Source organism: Schistocerca piceifrons, chromosome 1, assembly GCF_021461385.2.
Source record: "Schistocerca piceifrons isolate TAMUIC-IGC-003096 chromosome 1, iqSchPice1.1, whole genome shotgun sequence".
Taxonomy (NCBI): Eukaryota; Metazoa; Arthropoda; class Insecta; order Orthoptera; family Acrididae; genus Schistocerca; species Schistocerca piceifrons.
Window position 1 is genome coordinate 280,159,833 of NC_060138.1, and position 23,323 is coordinate 280,183,155.

Consider the following 23,323-nt stretch of genomic DNA (forward strand, 5'->3'; position numbering starts at 1 on the left):
TTCTGCTCTCTCATGATGTCTAATGACTACTGAGGTCGCTGATATGGAGTACATAGCAGTAGGTGGCAGCACAATGCATCTAATAGGAAAGACATACATTTTTGGGGTGTCCGGATACTTTTGATCACATAGTGTATGTGGAAGTTAGGTGAAGGGGACAGGTAGGGAAAATTCAGGCATTATTGATAATTATAAATACATTTGCACTTTAATTTCAGCCATTCTTAACATATTCTCCTTATTTACTAACAAAAAAAGGAAAGGAAATACGACATGCAAAAGAAAGCAGAAGTATTAAAGATATCAATGAGTAACTTAAAACAGGTTAGGATAGATGCACATGAAGGCAGATGAGGTAAAGACTAAGTTACTTAATTAAAATTAGTAGTACCACTTCTTAAAACAGAAAAGGAGAAAATATCTGCCTGATGCTGAAAGGTGATTAGAAAGTAATTTCTATTTTTGTAGATGCTTTCCTGTCCTGGAATAATGAAATTTTTCATGTTTAGCTTTCTGTAAAAATAATGAAGGTCAAATTCCAGAGCAATAAACAACAATATAAAAGTTGGTCCTCTTGAAAATCTTGAGGAAGAGTAATTTAAAAATGGTAGTTGGATAAGAAAGCCATTCAAAAAGAATGAGAAGTGGCCCACACTTTCCAGAAGCAGCAAATGCAAAAACTGAACAAGTGCCACAGATGAGTGTTGAGTTTGGAGTGTAATCATCAGGGTTTAAGAGAGGTAGTGTGGAAAGGAATGGATATGAAATGATAGTCTGAATAGAAAAAGTGATTCTAAGATAAATGATTAGACTGATATTGTCACAAACTAGTAAAAAGTAGAGAATGCTACTAAAATTATTATGTCTAAAAACTCAATTTCTTTGCCTGATCAAGGCCACTTTATTTGGAGCTTCTTGTATATTCCATTATAGACTCTTATGTTTTATAAACAAAAAGTTAATCATGTTGCAAGTTCCAGGGTGTTGGTAGTATGTGCATAATGTAGGGTAGAATCTGTTAATACATAGTATCCATTTCCTGTCACATGTCATTACTCTGGGGAGGGAGGGAAGAAGGGGAAGGGGGGGCATTGGAAAAACTAACTGAATTTTAAAAGTTAATAAGTTCTTGCAGGTGCCATAAAACCATAGGTTTTACCCTCTGTCAGTCAGTGCATCATAACCACTAATATGTCTCTACATAGTTGACTGCCTGATCAGAATTATTTGGGCTGTTGTTGCATAATTCTTTAATTTGTTTTCACCATGTATCAAGCTTAAGGGATGTTTCTGTACTATTATCTCTATGTTGTGTGCATATGTGCAACTGATTCCCTTCTTCCATGCAACTACATACATCAGTCACCATTCAATTAATTTTCATTATGTGCAGCGAGTGTGAACATCCAATGAATGTCTTACGCATGTATGAATAGACATTGTAGTCATTTTGTGAATAGCGTACTGAAAGCATTTATGACACACTGAAAGCTTTGGATCAGGGCAACCAGGCAGTTGCAGTGCTTCTTGATTTTCGAAAGGTATTTGAGTCAGTACCGCACCTACACATACTGTCAAAAGGACAATCATATGGGGTATCGAGTGAGAACTTTTTGGTAGGGAGGACACAGAATGTTGTTATGGATGGAGAGTCATCATCAGATGTAGAAGCAACATCGGATGTGCCTCATGGAAGTGTATTGGGACCCTTGCTGTTCGTGTTGTATATTAATAACCTTGTGCAGACAATATTAACAGTAAAATCAGGTTTTTTGCAGATAATGCAGTTATCTGTAATGGATTATTATTTGAGAGAAGCTGCATAAATATTCAGTCAGATCTTGATTTTCAAAGTCATGCAGAGATTGGCAACTTGCTCTAAAAATTCAGAAATGTTAAATTGTGCACTTCACAAAATGAACAAAACATAGTATCCTATGACTATAAATATCCTTAAGCCACTGTTGGAATCAGCCAATTCATTACACCTGGGTATAACACTTTGTAAGTATATGAAATGGAATGATCACATAGGTTGAGTGGTTGGTAAAGCAGGTGGTAGACTGTGGTTTATTGACAGAATACTGGGTAATTGCAATCAGTCTACAAAAGAGATTGCTTACAAATCACTTGTGCAATCCATACTAGAATATTGCTTAAGTGTATGAGATCCATAACAGATAGGATTAACAGGGAATATTGAATGTGTATATAGAAGGGCAGATGAATGGTCACAGGTCTGTTTAATCCTGGGGAGAGTGTCACAGAGATACTGAAGGAACTGAACTGGAAGACTCTTTGAGACAGACATAATCTATCCTGAGAAAGTCTATTAACAAAGTTTCAGGAACTGGCTTTAAATGATTGCTTTAGGGATATACTACAACCCTCTCTGTATTGTTCACTTCGTGATTGTGAGAATAAGATTAGAATAATTACTGCACGCCCAGAGGCATGCATTCAATCAATCAATCTTCTTGCACCCCATACGTGAATGAAACAGGAGGAAACCCTAATAACTAGCACAATGGGACATACACTCTGCCATGCAGCTCATGGTGGTTTGCAGAATATAGATGTAGAAGTGGCTTGCTCTTTACCAGTGCAGATGATGAGTTGCTGAAGTGATGCAGTTTCAGAACAGTTGTACATTGGATAGATATTGTTTGTGGCGTTTGGACAGACAGTGGTGAGAGTAAGTTGAACTACGATAGCACAAGATCTCTATTGGGCCAGGAAAGTGGGGTGTAGCAACTGGTGAATCCTCAGAGATCCATGCCGGTGGAATAGGACTAGACCAAGGTAACACCAAAATTTGAGAAGCAGAGTTACAAGTATATTATGCCATTCACCATTGCCATTGGTATATTCAATCCTCATATCAGCCAATGAGAACAAATTACAGTCTGATTGATTGATTAAATTTACCCCCCCCCCCCCCCCCCACACCCGGTGAAAAGAGTGGAACTTAATAGATACTCCATTTTCATTAAGAACAGTTTTGATGTGCTTACCTGTCTCTCAAAAATGTTTATCAACAGATAACTGGGTGAAGAAATGGAGAGTAAGATCAGATGTGTGTCAGATGTACATTGGCAGTGTGTGTGTTGGACACTTGCACACGTGAATAATTGATAAAGAGGGAATTAGCACTGGAAGTGGTAAAGCTTCTATTTGGAAGATAGTTACAAACCTGACTTTCTGTCATTCACAGTTATAAAAGTTGCTCGTACATTTTATGTATTTTGCTTTCACTCTTCTCTTCTTGAAAAGTAGTCTTTATTTCTCTGTAAACATAGTAATGAGTTCAGCTTTAGCATCACATTGTTACCTTTTCTGACTTTTCCTTATCATACTAATCCATTCTGAGACTCCAAGATCTGTTTGATGTATTCAGTGGGGTCTTATCCTATTTTTGTTGTTGTCCAATATGAGATTTTTCTGTTCATATAAATACATTTTTAATTTTATATTTACAGTTCAGTACAGTTATATAGTTAAAACCTCAGCTTGTACGCAAGGAATTAAACAAATGAAAGCATACATATATGCCCCATTCCTGACTTCTAAACTGTAATTATTTATAAATTTTATATTTTATGGCATGAGTATAAAACCTCAAAATTGTATGCCTCTATTTTTATATGCCAGAATACACAAATAAAGAAAAATATTTAATGTGATTTCATTTGGTAGTACATGTCTGCAAGCCAATTATACTACTTCAGAAAAACATTAATTACAGTAAAACTTATTAAGAAATTTCCTTATTATAATGTCAGCCTGCATATGTAGGTATTCCGCAATAATTAAAAAGATTCTTTGACAGAATATTTTGATTATACTACCTTTTCAGAAATTAAAAAGAACAATTCCATAGTATACTGTTACACAACAATTCCATAGAATAGTGATTCATCTGTACTGCCACATAAGCCCTTTTTTCTTGCATTTCTAGTCATTAGCAAATTAATTATGGGTTACTTTATATTTGTTACCAAGCCACAGTGTTTCTGGTGAGGTTGATGGAGTTACTTTAATTACACATTTACATTTCAAATATGACCTCATATAAGGAGTTCTTTATTATCTTTCAGCCCTTCAGAACAATAATAAGATATTGTTATAGGTATTATCTTGCCTTCTGGCTTATTAAGCAGTTCACAATAGATGATCCAATTCAGTTTTATGGATTTCAGGCCATCTTGCCTTTCCAAGTTAGAATTTCTTCCTTTTAATTTTTAATTTTATGGCTTTATTGCTTGAAATTCTGTTTCTAATCCATATTTGTCAGGGGGGATTTCATTTTTCTTATTTCTCTGTACTCATCCTTCCACCTTTAAGCATCATTGCCCGTTGCTGTTATACACAGTCATTTTGTAACGGTGATATCGCAGACCTGTTTTATTTTGTTCCTAGTGCACCTCTCACTTGCTACAGATTTTCAATTTTAAAAACTTCTATCTTCTTTTATTTTGCCATCTTAATTTCATTTTCTGTGCTCGTCTTCATCTCCTTTATCATTTTTCATTTATTATTATTATTATAAATATCGCCATCTCATATGCTATCTTCCTGTAGCCTTTATCTTCATCTTTCTCACTCTACACAATTTGCATTCATTCTTTCATATTTTCTTATGTTAGCTGTAACCCAATATATTTAGTGAATGTTTGAAATAATATTTTATTTGTAACAGGATCCATAGGCACTATTAATTCTGTGAGTGAAAATATTCTGCTCAGTGGCTATCATTTGATGGATTGAAGTAAGCATTTATCTTGCTTACATTACTTCACAATTTTAATTGCTGAGCCATTTTCAGATGCTGACCTGAAACATTAACATAGTTAAAATATGAAATAATAATTACTTGTGTTCTGTTGTTTTCAGTTTAATTGTTACATTTGGTAAGTTACCCTTCAGACATTTTGAAAGAGTAAGTGAAAAATATTGATCCAACTGGACACAGTTACTACACTGCCACCTTCTGATACATGTTTGGAAATCTAGATACAGCTGTATTCACGAAACAGACCTGCTAAAAGATAAGTGATAGAACTAGCAGTGGGGTAACCCCAAGTGATTTGGACCCACAGTCTTTCTCACTGATGAATTCCAAGGTTTTCTCCTCTTTCGAGACTAATTTTTGACGAAATCAGAGAATGGTGTTAACATTCACCCAATAAAACTTGAAAGAATCTGATATACAGATGAAGATGTGCCAATTGGGGTGGCATGTTGTGTGAAGTTCATTTTGTTCTTGTATTGGAACATTATTACTCAGAAGTGCAGAGCTGATATCTTGGATTATAATTCAGGGTTCAGTCACATTAATGTGAACACCTGTCAGAAGCCTGAATAACCACTTTTTGCAGTGCAGACCACTGCGAGATGTGCAGGAAGACAGTCAGTCAGGTTATGGAAGGTATCAACAGCAATGTGGAGCCATGCTGACTCCAGTAACATGCACAGCTGTGCTAGGGCTCTCGGAAGGTGTTCTATGATGCAAACAGCTGATTGAGGTGGTCTCGCAGATCCTCTGTTGGGTTCAAATCCAGGATGTTTGACGGCCAGCGAAGTACCATAAACCCATCCTGGTGGTCTTTGAACCATGTGCATAAACTGCAGCTGGTAGGTACCATACTGAGGAAAAACAAACTGCATATAGGAGTGCATATGGTAACTAAAGATAAATACTTGTGTTGATCCATCGCACCTTCCAGAATGATGGGATAACCCAGGAAATGCCATGAAAACTTTCCCCAGAACATAACGATCCCACTTCCAGCCTGGACCCTTCCAACGATTGTTGCAGGATGTTTACTTTCAGACATTACACACCATACATGCCAAAGGTCAATTGTCCAATGGAGCATAAAATATAATTCATCTGAAAAGGCTACCATTCAGTAGATATCCAGTTGTGATATTTGCATGCAAATTCTAGTCTTAGACACCGGTGAACAGCAGTCAGCATAGGTGCATGAACCAGGCATTTGCTGCAGAGGTCGATTCGCAGTAATGTTCGCTGAATGCTCAGTGAGGATACACTGCTGGTAGCACCTTGATTCACGCGGGAAGTCAGTTGATCACCAGTTGCACATCTGTTCACCTGTACGCTTCTCCAAAGCCTTCATTCACCCTGATCATGCGTGACCCATGGTGCACCACAGTTGCTTCGGTGCTGGTATTGGATAGCGCCATTTTGCTGTGCACGGTATACTTTCACCGCGACAGTATGCGAACAGTTTACAAACTTAGCCATTTTGGAAATGTTTCAACCCTTGACTTGAAAGCTAGTGAGCATTCCATTTTGGAAGTCAGATAAATCACTCCATTTTCACATTATTTTGACAGCTGCATTGTTTTCTGCATCCCCAAACGGGTATCATTTACCTTCCAGTGCTAGTACTGCCACTTGCCATGTAAGAGTGATTAATGTTCTTTGACATCGAACATTGGCGGTGATCATGATAATGAGATTGGATCATATATAAGAAGAAGGTAAATCATTTCTCAAGGTAGCCCCATAGAGTACATTTAGATAAACAGTAACAGAAAATTTTAAAAATGGCTTTGACACAGCAAGCTGCTGTTTAAATTATTCTTTAATTGGTAACCCAGCTCTGCTGTGCAAATTTTATCACAACAGAAAAAATTTGAATGAAAAGATGTTCCAGAATTGGTCTAAAAATATTAGCAATGCGTACAGTTTGGCTTAACAGCAAAAGTTACATACAGGTACTATGCTGCAGAACTTAAGGTTGAGATAGATACAGTAACATAAAATAGTAACTACTTGGTGAAAATGGATGAAAGTGTGGAAGCTTGTTGCCAGAGGTGTCCCAGTCTTTAACAGAAAATTTAACGTCACATTGCATGAGGTCTGTGTGACATTTAAGACCAAAAGGATTGGTCCCACAACATAACGCAGTTGAAGGAATGGGGATGACTTCACACAGGGAAGAATCATTGGGAAACTGGAGGGACGACAGAGTTGTTGCACAGAGTTTATGAGTTCAGTATTGGTCACTACATTGTTTCATGCGCATGGTGTTTTGAGCAACAGGCACTGCTGTCCAATGTAGAGGAGGTGTCAGACCTGGCCGCCTACAACAGCAGATGTCCATTGTATTGTGCAACAGACAAGAAGGGATACATATCAGACAGCAGGTGTAATTGCAACCACATTCAACAGGACTGCAAGACATGCAGTCTCGTGCTTTAGAGTGGCATGGCAACTACATCGAATGGTCACTTTGCCTGATGACCACTATGTTGTGTTCTGTTGACACCTACATAATGGCAGCACTGTTTGTGCAGGTGTCAAAAGCATATGGATTGAACCAATGAAAAGTGGGATGACGTGCTCTTCCCAGATGAGAGCAGATTCAGTTTGAGTTGTGAGAAGTGAGAACATGTAATACACACAGGAACATTGTCAAACATGATTGCTTTGGTGCTCCAAGTCTTAGGATGTGGGGAGGCATAATGTTGCGAGGTTGTGCAGACCACCAAATCTTTAAACACGTTACACTTACCAGTCAACATTATTGTGACACTGTATTCTTTCCCCATGTGTGTCTTTTCAGAGGTGCATTCAGTTGTGACTTCATTTTTACGGATGGCAATATGCAACCACATTAAACAGCCTGCCTGTTCCCATGACTTAAATCCCATTGAGCATGTGTGGGATGCATTGGGGAGGTTTTTTGCAGCATGTCCACGTGCACCAATGACTATCCAGCAGTTTTCAATTGTATGGTGGAATAAGGGAACACTCTACCACAAAAGCTCTTTACCATCCTTGTAGCAAGCATGGGGACACGTTGCAGAGTGTGTCCTGCTGTCCATCATGTTCAGACTCCCTATTATGAACCATGTCCTACTTGTATAAAAGTGTCAATTCTGTTTGTCTCCTTGCATATTTCTTTCCGCAAAATAAAATGGTAATGAATCATGAAAAACCATTTGTGTAAAACATCACGAACCTGCAAACAGTGTGGATATAGATGCAATCAATTGACCTTCATGATAAGCATTACCACTGTAATAAGATATCTCAAAAAAATTATATGTATACATAATTCAATTTGTTCTTTCAAAATGGAATTGGCTTCTTTAGCAACATTTATCGATATTATATTTTTGACACTGTGAAACAATGGAAAGTCCGGTATGGAATAACAGTGATGCGGAAAGGATAGACAATGACTCATCACATAGAGGAGGCACTGAGTCACGGTCAGAGACGGTGAAGAAGAACACAAGACATATTTTCAGCTTCCAGACAAAGTTATTCTTCAGAGCAGTCTCTCTCTCTCTCTCTCTCTCTCTCTCTCTCTCTCTCTCTCTCTCTCTCTCTCACACACACACACACACACACACACACACACACACACACACACACAGCAATATGTGCCTCCAGAAGATAAGGCTCAACTATGACTGCATATGATGTAAGCAGTAGTCTAGCTGGGGTGAGTAGTGGGGGTAAGGTGGCAGCATGTGCCAAGGAGGAGGAGGGATGGCAGGTTAGGGGTGGACATAGATAGTAGTGCTTCCTGTGAGAGGATGCAGGGATGTGGTGGGGACAGGGCAGGTCTGCTAGGTGCAGCAAATGGCTATGGGGGCTGGGGGTTAGAGATGAGGAAAGACCTTCTGATTGTGTTGATGAGATAGAAGGCATGTGTTTACTAGAGTTGGTATAGGGAAGGGATAGGCAGATGGAGAACAGGTATTAGTGAAGTTCAAGCCCAGGGAAGTTCAGGGAATAAAGTATATATTCTGGAGAGAGTTCGCAGCTGCACATTTTAGAAAAGCTGGTGTCTGTGGGAAGAATAAACATCTCACAGGCTGTGAAGTGGTCATTAAAGTGGAGCACATCATACTAGTTGGCACGTCCAGCAACTGGGTGGTCCTTCTGTCTGTTTTGTAGTGGCAATTAGTGTCGACAGACAGCTTGTTAGTTGTCATGACCACGTACAATGCTGCACAATGGTTGCAGCTACATTTTTAGCTCTCATGACTGCTTTCATAGGTGGCCCTGCCTTTGATGCCACAGGAGATGACAATAACAGGTCTGGAATAGGTACTAGTGGGTGGTTGGATGGAACAGGTCTATAGCAGGGATATGAGCCATGAGGCAAGGAGTTGGAAGAAGAGGTGGAGTAGGGACAGACTAGGATATTGCATAGGTTTAGTGGGTGACAGAATACCGCTGTGGGATTGATGGGGAGGATATGATGATAGTCAAAACCCTGGAAAGATAGTCAAAACCCTGGAGGAGAATGTGATTCAGTTGCTCAGTTCTGGGTGATACTGAGTCACGAGAGTAGTATTTCTTTGTGGCTGGGCTGTGGGTATGTGAGGGTGGTAGGTGACTGGTGAGACAAGGCAGGGGGGGATCTGTTTCGGGATGATGTGAGTAGGGAAATTTTGGTTTGTGAATTAGAGAAGGGCAAAACTGTTCTTTTCAGAGATCAGATCAGAACTGTTCACTCCCTGAAATGAACTAGCTCTTTTTCATGACTCACCACTCATTCACAATAGAAAATAAATGGAAGGCATATTGCCCTTTAAACGTGGTTTATTCCAGTACTATACCTGTATTTTGATCTTATTTGATCCTATTTTGAAGTAACACAGATAATGAGTAAGAATTTTGTATCGTTTATTGAAATTTCCACGATATGACAAAGTTTTTGATTATTGATTTATTTTGCACTATCGTGGTTTTTTGGGTGATCGGAAAGTGTTGTAACTTAAGATTTACATTAACAATATATTTGGCTAAAATGTATTAAATTTTCATTAACCTCGTACAAATACATCACAAGCCATATACTTTTAAAGTGAACGTTTCCTTCCGAAGACGCCTAAAATCGCAAAATCCGTACTACAATAAGAAAAAAAATGTATAAATTTGACTGTAAGACCAATGTGCTGCATATAGCCTTACACAGAATAAAACAAGGAAAATATTGGTGTATCACATTTTGTGATAAGTTTATCGGTTCGCTCGTGATTAAAGCGTAAATTCGAGTGTCCATAATAAAAAATCCTATAGTAAGAGGAGTCATCAGGAACCTAATCTGATCAGTTTGAACAAATAAAAATAAAATAAAAACAAATGATGTAATAACATAATTATGTAATATACATACCAGTATTACTACGAAGAACAATATCCAGTAGAGACGAACTCCGATACAGAGGCTCTGAGTCAAGCAGGTCTAGCCGCGAGCTGTATTACTGCGTGAGCTAAGACCGCAGAGACCAGAGTGACACCTGAGTTGCTTTGCTCAACGCTCTGGCTAGAGTCGAGAACGGTGGGGTGAGCGTTGAGTGGGTGAGTTCAGAGGGTGGGGGGAGCGGTGAACGGCCACCAGTCACCCGCTCCAAGACAAATCGTCCGTTCTCTTGCGAGCAGGTTGTTGCAAGTAGTTCTTATGTTCTCTGCTAGGAGGCTCTCTGTCCTGTTGCTCGCATCTACTGCCCAGAGGACAGGACGTGCGACTGGAACAATCGCCGACGGAGTGCGATGCTAAGTTAAGGTGTGTCAGACACTGCACGCGGCAGAGGAAGCACAGAGACGGCACGGCATATGTGAAACACAAAATCCAATGGGGCACTGCACAATGTAGGCAGCCAAGGCAGAAGCAGGGCAGAGGCCGGCGCTGGCTGTGTTGTGTAGCGTGCAGTGTGCTCTGACCAGCAGAGGCCCCGCTGATCTGCTCCGACTCTCTCTCTCTCTCTCTCTCTCTCTCTCTGTCTCTCTCTCTCTGCTGTGGGAAACGTTTGTAGCTACTGTCCTTTTTTTCTGAATCACTGATTGTTCACTCCTTTGAAAGATTCAACTCTATGAATCAGTTCAGGAGCGGATCCCCCATCTCTATTGTGAATGCCTTGAAGAGATCATAGGCATATTTGTAAAGGGACTACTCATAGCTACAAATGCCACAATCCCAGGTGGCTAGACTGTATGGAAAGGATTCCTTGGTCTGGAATAGGATGGCAGCTGGTTAAGTGGAGATATTATTGGTGATTGGTAGGTCTGATGTGAACGGAGCTACTGATGTAGCCATCCTCGAGGTGTAGGTCAACATTGACGTATGTGGCTTGTTGGGCTAAGGGGGACCAGGGGAAGGGAATGGGGGAGAACGTGTCAGAAGTTCTGGAGGAATGTGAATAGGTTGTCCTAACCTTTGATCCAGATCATGAAAATACTGTCAGTGAATTTGAACCACGGAGGATTCCAGTCTGGGTGGATAGGGAGGATTCCAGCCTGAATAGTTAGGGAGGATTCCTCTAAATGGCCCGTGAATAGATTAGAATTTGATGGTGTTACGTAGGAGCCCATTGCTGTCCCCAAATTTGTTTGTAGGTGATGCCTTTAAAGAAGAATTAATTATGAGCGAGAATACAGTTAGTCATGGTGACCAGACAGGAGTTTGTAAGTTTAGAGTCACTTGGGCATTGTAAAAGATACTGTTCTGTAACAGCAAGACCACGGCAATGGGGATGTTGGTGTGGATGGAGGCAGCGTCACCAGTAATAAGGAGGGTGCTGGGTGGTAAAGGAACAGGAACTATGGAGAGTCATTGTAGGAAATGTGTAGTGCCTTCTGTATTGGTGGATAGGTTACAGGCAGTAGGCTCGAAATGTTGGTCCACAAAGGCAGAGATCCCCATGTGGAGCCACAGTAAACAGTGTTTTGTTGTTAGCTCCTGAACCACTTCCAATCCACCCTTTATAAATGGTGTCATCCACATACAGTGCATGGTTGTGTTGTTATGCCAGTTGCAGCAGGTGTAATGTGTAATGTCTGATGTCCCACATCCCACCCCCCACCCCCCCCCCCCCCCCTGCCAATGTAATTATTCCTGGACCTTCAAATTGATGACACTATCTCCCTTCATCCTCATGTATTTTTGTTTACCTCTTTATGCCATTTGGTACATCTTATATCTAACACCCTCCCCCCCCCCCCCCTCTCCGTGCATGCACTTTGTTGTTTTCACATAATCCAATTATACCCTCTTCCCACCCACAGACTTGCAACCCACTCTATTGTCATCTTTTTATTCATTTTTTCCTTTTCTTTTATCTTATTTTCACATTGAATTTATTTTGTTTTCATTTTTCTCTATAGGCAGGTTTCGTCTTTTTTCAGTATACCTCATCTATTTCTTATTTTTTAGAACCCAGTCTCACACACACACACACACACACACACACACACACACACACACACACACACACTCTTTCTATGTTGTTGCCTAATTTGTGGAATTCCCCCAAAAAGCCTGACCATCAAATTAACCATCTCCATCTGCAATCCCTGTTTTCACAATGACCTCTGTCTGTTCAAATTCAGGTAGTCCATAGCGCTCAATAATCTAGTCCTTCAAAACCATATCAGTCAGTCCTAAGCCTCCCTGCACAACCTCCTCTCCATTCATTAAGTTCTCCTGCTCCACAATCCAAAATTCCTGCATCCTATCTCCCAGATTGAAACCAATACAAATCAGAACAGCATGTACACCACCAACTCAAAACACTTGTCCAATCTGTTCTCATATTCACACCTTGGACTACCACTATTCACCACCACCACTACAAGAGCATCCATCAAACTTCTCTCGTAGCCACAAAACCCACCTTGCAGACCTACCAAATTTACCACACCCTCAGAAACTCCCTCCCATCCCCGTACAGAACCCAGAGCCTAAACAGACCCATAACACAGTCATGAGCCTGTCCTCCAAAAGCCTCAGTCGGACAGAAGTATAGACCTTTCCAAAGGCCTTGCCTTTTGCGGCCTAAAGGCAGAAGAATCAGCAATGATCAAGAGTATGGTGATGCAAAAGGTAATGGAAACCACTGCATTAAGGCACATGGTGTGTATCCACAGGACATGTAGCCTGTAAATGAAAAAGTGTCACAGTGATCTGTACATTGGCAAAAGATTCTGGACTGATAGGGTTGTTCTTATCAGAATTGACAGCAAACCATCACCAACAATGATAATTCAGGTATACATGCCAATGTCGCAAGCTGAAGCTGAAGATGAGGTGATAGAGAAAGTATATAAGGAAATCAGTAGGGTAATACAGTATGTAAAGGGAGATGAAAATCTAATAGTCATGGGGGAATGGAATGCCGTTGTAGAGGAAGGAGTAGAAGAAAGGTTACAGGAGAATATGAGCTTGGTACTAGGAATGAGAGAGGAGAAAGACTATTTGAGTTCTGTAATAAATTTCAGCTAGTAATAATGAGTACTTTGTTCAAGAATTCCAAGAGGGGTAGTTATACTTGGAAAAGGCCAGGTGATACAGGAAGATTCTTGTTAGATTCTTGGTCAGGCAGAAGTTCCAAAATCAGCTATTGGATCATAAGGCATGCCCAGAAGCAGGTATTGACTCGGTCCGTAGTTTAGTAACTGTGAAGAATTGGCTGAAGTTTGAGGAAGAGTCAAGAAGAACCAGTGTGCAAAGAAATTGGATATGGAAATACTGAGGAATGAAGAGATATACTTGAAGTTCTCTGAGGCTATAGATACTATGGTAATGGGTAGCTTAGTACACAGTTCAGTTCCAGAAGACTGGACATCTCTAAAATGGATAATCACAGAGTTTGAAAGAGAAACTTGGGTACAAAGAAGGTAATTGCAAAGAAAACCTGGGTAACAAGAAATATACTTAAGTTAATCGATGAAAGAAGGAAGTACAAAAGTGTTCAAAGGAATTCAGGAATACAGAAATACAAGTTACTTTGGAATGAAATAAAAAGTGCAAGGAAGCTAAGGAGAAATGACTGCATGAAAAATGTGAAGTAATTGAAAAAGAAATAACTGGTGGAAAGACTGCTTCAGCATATAGGAAAGTCAAAGAAGCCTGTGGTGAAATTAAAAACAAGGGCAGTAACATTAAGAATGCGTTGGGAATTCCGCTGTTAAATGCTGACGAGATCATTGGGTGAAGTGGCAACAAAATGACTGTTCATGTTGTGTTTAGAATGTATGAGACTGACGATATACCATCAGGCTTTCAGAAGATAGCAAGAGCCGAGAAGTGAGAGAATTGTTGCACGATAAGCATGATAGCTCATACATCAAAGTTGCTGACAGTAATAATACACAACAGAATGGAAAAAAAAAAATTAAAGATAAGTTAGATGATGATCAGTTTGAGTTTAGGAAAAGTAAATTCACCTGGCAGTTCTGATATTACAGTTTATAATGGAAGCAAGACTGAAGGACAATCGAGACACATTCATAGGATTTGTTGTTGTGGGAAAAACATTCAATGATGTAGAATGATGCAAGATGTTTGAAATTTTGAGAAAAATCGGGGTAATATACAGTATGTACAAGAACCAAAAGGGAGTAATAAGACTTGGAAGACCAAGAACAAAATGTTTGCATTAAAAAATATGTAAGACAGGGGTAGTCTTTCACTGCTATTGTTTAGCCTATGCATCGAAGAAGCAATGATGGAATTAAAAGAAAGGTTCAAGAGTGGGATTAAAATTGAAGATGAAAAGATATCAGTGTTCAGATTCACTCATGGCATTGCTATCCTCAGTGAAATTGAAAAAGAATTACAGAAGCTGTTGGCTGGAATGAACAGCCTAATGAGTACAGACTATGGGTTGACAGTAAATCATAGGAAGACGAAAGTAATAAGAAGTGACAACAGTGAGAACAGCAAGATACTTAACACCAGAATTGGTGATCACTGAGTAGATGAAGTTAAGGAATTCTGTTACCATGGAAGCAAAATAACTCATGATGGACAGAGCAAGAACATAAAAAGGAGGCTCACACTGGCAAACAGGGTATTCCTGGTGAAACGAAATGCACAAGTATCAAACGTATGCCTTTATTTAAAGAAGAAATTTTTGAGAATTTGTCTTTGGAGCATATCATTTTATGATAGTGAAACATGGTCGTAGGGAAAATCGGAACAGAAAAAAATCAAATGATTTGAGATGTGACGTGGCATAAGAATGTTAAAAATTAGGAGGACTGATAAGGTAAGGAATGAGTTGGTTCTCCTCAGAATTGGCGAAGAAAGGAATGTATGGAAAACACTAACAAAAAGAAGGGACAGGATGATAGAGTATGTGTTAAGACGTCAGGGAATAACTACCATGATACTAGAGAGAGCTGTAGAGGCAGACAGAGGCTGGTACAGGGGAGAAATTGATGGTGGACTGCATCGAAGGGGGGGGGGAGTGGCGAACAACCTCTGCCCCCCTCCCCCCCCCCCTCCCCCCCCCCCCTCCCCACCCTTCCTACCCTAATCCCCTGCAGCACCTGGCAGCCCTATCCTGTCCCTGCTTGCTCCCACAGGCAAAACTTTGATCTTTCGCCACCCCTATCCGGATATCCCTCCCCCTAGCATGCCACCACCTTATGCTCATCCCTACCACAGCTAGATTGCTGCTCATGTAAGATGCATTCCCAGTTGGGCTTTAGCACCCAGCCACAGTAACTGTGTTTTGTGAATATGTGCACGTCCTACAGTTCTGCTTCTGGAGAAGGATTTTGTCTGAAAGCTGAAGATGTTATTAGTGTTCTTTTCCATTTTATCTACCTGTGACTCATCGCTTCCTCTTGTGTTGCGAGTAGCAATCTGTCTCTTCCATATTGATAAAGTTTTTGACATTGTGTTCTTTTTTGACATGTATATCGAACTCTTGCTGTTAATATAAACTGTAACTATTGTTTGTATAAAAATACTAGATTTTTCTATAGTCATGATGATGCTTGTACAATAGGTGCTGGGTGATGGATGGTCTTAGACTGAAGCCATTTGCATATTAAAAGTTAGCATAAACAGCAACTTATTATGGTTATCTTACATCAGTTCTAAAGTTTGGTTAAGCTGTACAATAATCAATGAAAATATTTTAGTATATGGAGAGTTCAGGGGTCAGGGAGACATGTAATCATACTCCTAGTCCTTTCATATAAAATGCTGGTTGTGTCATGTCTTCACAATACTGTATATATTTGCAAATTTTTCTGTGCAGAGTAGGCAAAGATACTGTTCAAGTTTGTTCTTTACATCACTGTAGTTTGGCTTCTCTTATCAAAATGTTTCTCTTTATTTCACATTAACTGTTTTCTTGTGCCACTCAGCTGACTGTTGGGGTATAATGTTCTTCATTCATGTCTTGTAGAATCCTTTTTGTTGTATTTTTTTTCCTGACTATGTTGGATGAGTTGCTTTTTTTCTCTGAGAAATGTTTCTTTATTTTGTTTACTCATCATTGTCTTTTGTGTCAGCAGTGTTCCTTTAGTAGCATGTATCTGTAAAATCTATTTACTTACAGATAGAAGATATGTTTCAGTTTGCTCTACTTTCCAGTTGTTCCGTAATTAATGTTGGTATTGTAAGTAACATTTTTAGTTGAGAGCAAAATGTGGGGTAATTTATAGCACTCCAATTCTACAGATTGTAGTGTGGTAATAGTCAGTTGTTATTGTCAGTCTTGTAATGAAGTTACAGTTCCTTTTGCGTTACACTGAATGTTAAAATGTACAACAGCTACAAACTAAAAAAATGATACAGAAGAGCACTGTAAGTTTTAGCATTGGACTCTGGGAAACACTAGATTTGTCCATTCCTCAAAAGTGAAATTAGGAACAATTAACACACAATTTATGAACCAATAGAACTTCATTATTCCTTATAATGTGTTCACTAATAAGGGCAGCAGATTATTCTTCTTATACTGTGACATTGGTAAAAGCTGGTACAATATCTGCCCCATTTTGCATGCAGCTCACTGATCTTTGCCAGTTCCATGAAAGTGAAAGCAGAATGTCTGAGAGAAGTGCTTTTTAAGACAGAAGCCTATTGCATAATTAAGAACTGAGCAGTGTTTTGTCCAGTGTATACTCGGCAGAAGATTGTAAATATCACAGACAATTTATTATCGGAGAACGTTTCATTTTCCTTCAAAGAGATGTCATTTTTAGCGCAGTCTCTAAATGCTCCAATTTTCATATAAAACAAAAAAGTGTTTGTAACAACTAACATTCCGATAGGTACAAAACCATTGTAATTGATAGTAAACACATTTGGTTCTGTAAAGGTTGTCATGACAGATTTTGTGAATGCCACCTTTTTCTGCTTCATATATTAGTGTAGCATTTGTATGAGGAACTCAGTTTCATATGTGACATACTGGAAAACATGACTTTGTCATGGACTTGTCGTGCTTATTCTCATCTCCTCTTTCTTCACATACATGCTGCTGCAAGACATGTTGCCATTTGTGATAATACATTGGTGATTTACTTTATTACTAACCATTCCTGAAAGTCGAACACACTGTAGGTGGAATCATGAAACTGACATTTCATTTCCACCCAGAGACGGTTCCAGCATCCTTGTAGAGTAGCAGTGACCCTGTGCTAAAGAGGGTGCCTCTGGTCTCTAATGTGTATTAGTATTTATAGCACAAACACAACTTCTAATGAGTCAGTTGAATCAAAAGAACAATAAGGGATAAAGAGGGAGGATCGGCGTTCCTAGGTGTGAATGAAAGATCATAAGCGTGTCATATGCTCCATTAGTGAGGTTTATTCACATGGAACTATGCTAATCTGTCCAAATATATTGTCATTCTGTATTATTTATTTTGTTTTGCTTGTAATGCACTGCATAAAGGTTTTGTGATAAATACAATGTAATACTGGAAATTGTTTAGCTGCCCAGATTGCTGAGCACATTAAAGTGCATGCCTATGGCACACAGAGGTCTTTGGCTCTAGATTGAATCTACCTTGTGGACTAATCCTGTATGTGGTTTTTAGTTTTCCTCATCTGCGAAGGTTAATAATAGGCTGGTACCCATTCCCTCGTCAGATGTCCTTGCACACACTGAAAAATGTCACATTTAACCACATGACTTCACTAGAGGCAGACAGAAGTGGTAGACAGATTCCCCTCCATGGAAAACTGCCAGTAGCTTTAAAATGCCTTGGGGAGTGTTTACCCAGCGCAATAAGAGCCTATATATATATACATATGTGTGTATGGTGGGTTCTTGATGAAACTGAAGTAGCGCAATACCAGTCCAAACCTGACATTGGCTGGATCAAGGGCACCTGGAAATTTACTCTCAGATCGTTAAATTAAAATACCATAACTTTTACATTTTATGGTGCCAACTTCCACTGAAAAAGCTGAAATTAGCAAATTAGCATTCGCTCAAAAGTTCCATATATAAAACAAACCCACATAATTGATAAATGAATATTAACACTTACGGAATCCTGTTCAAAAAAACTGGGTTGTTGTTTTATGGACATTAGTCCATGGTCCAGTGCGTATTTCTCTGCCTAATGTTTCAGCTTCTAATGCTGGAGACATCATCAGAGGCTGCAAAGGCCCAGATAGCATTTGAAAATTTAAACAAGCAAACTGTTTTATGTCACAACTGGATGATAGTCAGAATGTGTGTTTCATCTCCGATGTTATTAAGTTACTGTGTTTGGATTTATTTAATAAACCTTTAATGTAACTTCATTGACTAGCTGTAGTATTTTCTCCAGTCCCTCCCTCCTTTCTTTTTCAATATTTTTCAAAACAACTATTTCCAAAAGAATGATACGTTATTGATTTTTGCACAGACGACATTCCAATCCAAACTTCAAAAGAGGACGGCAGTGTGAGTGGAACTCCAGAGTCTAAGAACTTGAGTGCAATAACAGAGGAGGGAGAGGGTGATGGAGAACGACTCACTCCACGTGCCAGTTCCCTGCGAACAAGGGACAAGAAACTCCCCAGCTTTCCTGGGCTAAAGAAGACAGCTCGTAGCAATGGTGTTGCAGCTTCAGATAAGAAACCAAAGCGCTCTGTCACTGCTGAGACAAACGGTCCTCTGCAGCCTCCTTCAGACAGCCCAGATTCTGGTGCCGGCAGCAGTGAGGGCACTACAGGAGGTGATGGTATGGTTACAGATGCAGGAAGTGGTAGTGTAAGTGGAAATGGATCTGTTGAGGTGGAGCATCTTTCAGCAACTCAAGTCAGTACTGTCTGAGAGGTAAGTAAAGTATCCTGGAGAGAAAGAGACTGAGGTAATAGATCCGTTATTCTACTCTCCATCTCACAACGCAGCTGTATTAATGGCAATATGCTTTTGTTGTTTTAGCTAATTGATTATTCCGTTTATATCCAAAGTATTTGAAATTCTGACTTAGTCATGGTCCTCTAGTGGTGTTGTATGTCCTCAGTGCTCAGACTCCAACCACACTTTGACTTACTGTTAGTGTCACACACCTAATTCTAACAGAAGTCAACTGGGTTGCCTGCTACAAGCTCAGTTGCAAACTTCTTCAGTGAAATGAATAAACTCAGTAAAACAAATGAGATTAAGTACCTGTGACGTTTGCCTGCTTTATTGTTCTTCGTTGATAGTGCTGTCAATGTACTGTGTTTTTATACTGGCTGAAAAATGGGAGGTGGAAGTTCAATACTGACTACTATAAATGATGTAGCCAACAGGTGAACAGTTGCGTTTCTCAGTTCTTTACTCTCACTGTTCACAAGCCCACAATATTACACAGATAGATGTCCATTTCACTATTGGTTAACTTTTGATAAGCCTCATTAATAGTCTGCAGGCAAATGTCAGCATACTGCTACAATAGTTTACCATTGAACATCTATGAGCAGTAAAAACCTAACCACACTGCTCTTTGCAGAATAACACAGTATATGGGACACTATTGAACATACACTGTCATTGTTTTAACACATGTCCTATTTGTGTTGCACTAATTCCACTATTAAGTTGATGCATTGTTGTTGGTTGAAACAGTAAATTATTTCCTTCTGAAAATCGGCTGTGAACTGTCTGTCTCGGGACCAAAAATCAGGCCTTGATAAATCCTCACATGCCCCACCACCACCACCACCACCACCACCAGTGCCCTTAGATTGTCGATACCAAAGCGCAAAGCTCTGTTTACGTGGTGGTTATTTTCCACAATTCCTTTGAACAGGTAAGTATCTTGCATATTCCAACAACAAAAACTCTTTTCTGCACTGCATTGGAGTGCCAACTAGTGAGCACAGTGAAAACTTCATGAGTTTGAAGTTCTATTCAAGCATCAATCATATTTGTACATGCAATACTTCAGAAAATATAGAAATTTGAAAGTGAATCAATCATTTATAGCTGCCCTATATAATCTTATGAATTCAGTACAGTATAACTAAAAAATAAAAATCAACACTGTTGCAATTTTCTGTGAATTTGCCACAGCCTCTTGAGTATCTAGAATGTGCACTTCTACAAGGTAAATTAAAGTGATACAGCATTAAAATGTTTTCCCTTCCATGGATGGAGTATTATTTTAAGATTAGAAAATAGGGAATCACACTAACAAATGATATCACATGAATTCAGAGTGGGGCAACATGAAATATGGTGCTCCACAAGATTCAGTGCTTGGCCTGTTAGTGTTCTTAATCCACCATACAAAAGTGACTTACCTAGGATATTAGAGGACATAAAAATCTGTGATGTTTGCTGGTGATACTGTTAAGCTGATAAGTGCTCTATCACATCCATACCAGATACAGCCAGGAGCATAATAGAACAGGCTTACAGCTAGTTCACATGTAACATTGTAACCCTTAATCTTACAAAAACTCATATCAATAGGTTGAGGCAGAACTATTGGCCAATAATTGCTTTCAGGAGATGAATTATTTAGTGCATATAAGAAAAAGAGTACCTCTACTAGATTTCGGAACTAATAGTTCCTTCATTAAAGAGGAGAGAGTGATATGTGGGAAATGGTTAAAGAGGGTGGGTGGATCACTCAAACTGCACTCTACATTTGGGTCTCTCACCCCCAACAACATCCTTCTCTCTTCTGTGATAAAGGAAGTACTAGTTCTGCGAGGTAGTTAGTGTCCCTTTTACTTTCACGTCTCTGTGTAGTAGTAGTAGTAATAACGCAGATATGATTTCAGTTTACTTTAGAAGTTAAGTCTACTATCCATCAAATTCTTTACATTACTGGGCAATTGTCAAAGATTTTCATGGCTGAATCCCTATCTCCTTTCTGTGCCAAACTAAGACTGAGTGATGGGACACATTTCTCCTTCTAGTATTATATGTATGAATGTTACTGTTGTTTATGCACTGTAATTAATTATTGACAGCAAATTTAATAACAGAATAAATGTACTGTGGGGCTGTTGTAAGTATGTCCAACTGTCGAAAGAGATGTACACAAGAGGTTCTAGAGCAGGCCTGGTAAAGTATGGCTCATGAGCCATTCCCCTCCAATGAATGCTTCACCCTCCATAATAGCCATGCCAGTCAACTGCAGGGTGACAGTCATCATGGACTGTGAGCTGTAATTATGCCCTAAACATAAATGCCCTAAGACAGTAATACTAAAACTTTGATTTTTATTTGGCTATTATGTGAAACTCCTGTACTTATACTAACTAGATCATTAAATATTTTGACTATGGAAAATCCAGGACAGAATGTAACAATATTATGGAAAGGATAGTTACTGCTTACCACACAGCTTAGATGCTGAGTCGCAGATAGGCACAACAAAAAGACAGTCAGAAAATGAGCTTTTGGCAAACAAGGCCTTGTTGGCCGAAAGCTCATTTTGCTGTGCCTATTCGCAACTCAGTATCTCCGCTGTATGGTGAGCAGCGTCTATCCTTCTCATAATATTTAAATATTTTGGTTAGATTTATTTCACTTACTTGTGACAAGTTCTGCAATATCAGTTTCATTTAGTGTTGTACGAAACGAAGTTGATGTACCAACTACTCATTGGCCTTTGCATTATGCTGAACAGATTTAATGTACTTCATTGAAGAAAATGTAATTTCATCATGGCATGACTTCAGAAATTGCAGCACCTCTTTCTGTTCTCGAAACCATGAATGGATCGTTTTGTAAACAGCAGACTACTGCTTGAATATCACTTCTAACACTTCCAAGACTAATTTTCATTGGATTATGAAAGAAAATGATATCTGGCTGTAAAGATTTAAAATTTTTTAAACTATTACGAATATCTCATTGGAACGTCATCAATAATGGAAGTTAATCTTGAAACTTTTGCTTTCTTATATTTGTGTTTCAGTTCACAGCAGCTGGGAAATGACAAAAAATAAGTTTATGCCAGAATCCATTAATATCAGTAAATGTATTGGAAATAGCGTGCTCCTTTGCCAGCAAAAGCAAATTCAAATTATGTAGTATCTGTGTTTTATCTCTCTCATCAAAAACTTGCAAAATTCTTTTCTAAGTAAAAAAAAAAAAAAAAAAAAAAAAGCTTGGCCAATGAATTTCAGGATGAAGTAGTGCATCATTGTTTTTCGCATCAGCTTCTCCAAAAAATTGTTCAAATTTTCATTAAGATGATGATTGATTTCCTCTGCATATTAATTTGTAATTTTCATTACATCTTTCATTGTGGGCAACATCCTGACACTTTTCCCATGTAGTGCTTCCTGTGAGTAATGCAATGCAAAGCTAAACTTCATTCTATTGTTTCTTAACTGAACAACTAAACCATTCTTGCTACCAACCATAGCTGGTGCACGATTGGTACAAATTGCATTTTTTTAAAAGAAAAGCTTCATCGACACACTTTATCTGAATTGAAAATATCCAAACCTGTTATTCTGAGAAACTAAAATAAAGTAACTCCTCATGCACACACAAGTCATTTGATATTATGCAAATAAAAATTAGTAGTTAACAGAGTTCTGTTCGATCAGTACTCTTGTCCATGTACGGAGAATAATACCCAAATTTTGAAATTAAATTGCTTAGTTTCTTTTTTTATATTATGTCCTATATCAAGAATTTGACTTTTTTCTCTATGTGACAAAGCAGGTGTTTTAAATTGTTCAGCAGTATCATTGTAAACAAATGCGGTTGTCATTTCTGTTGTACATTCTTTCATGAGTACATCGTCACTGACACATTTCTGAGCCTTTTCTGTTTCTAAGCACACCACATACGATGCATGTTTTTTGTTTAATTGTAAGACTTGAAGGTTGAGGTAAGTCTTGTATCTCTCTTTTTATCTTATCCACTAAAACACATCATTCGCCATGAAAGTAATGCCTGTGTGTTGCCTCATTGAACAAATTGCTTAAGATTTTTTACATATTAGACATTATGATTTCTCATGAAAATTGCATACAAAAAAGTACTTAATCTGTCACTCCTCATTAAAAATATGGTTTTCAGTGTTCTTTCTTTCTGACATTCTTAAGAACTATATTAGAAAAATACCCATAATA

The 23,323-nt window shown here is 38.8% G+C and overlaps 1 protein-coding gene across 6 annotated transcripts in view; it reads left to right on the top strand.

Moving 5' to 3' along the window:
- Positions 1–23,323, top strand: part of LOC124789124 (hyccin) — a 167,383-nt gene that overhangs the window by 98,695 nt on the left and 45,365 nt on the right. For 5 of the 6 annotated variants that reach the window (XM_047256417.1, XM_047256430.1, XM_047256426.1 and 2 more), the window contains one exon: positions 18,655–19,067. The exons of the other annotated variant lie outside the window; for it this stretch is intronic. In XM_047256417.1, coding sequence (XP_047112373.1) covers positions 18,655–19,064 — 410 coding nt within the window. In that variant the 3' untranslated portion in view covers positions 19,065–19,067. The remainder of the gene's footprint in view (positions 1–18,654; positions 19,068–23,323) is intronic. 6 annotated transcript variants of the gene reach the window in all.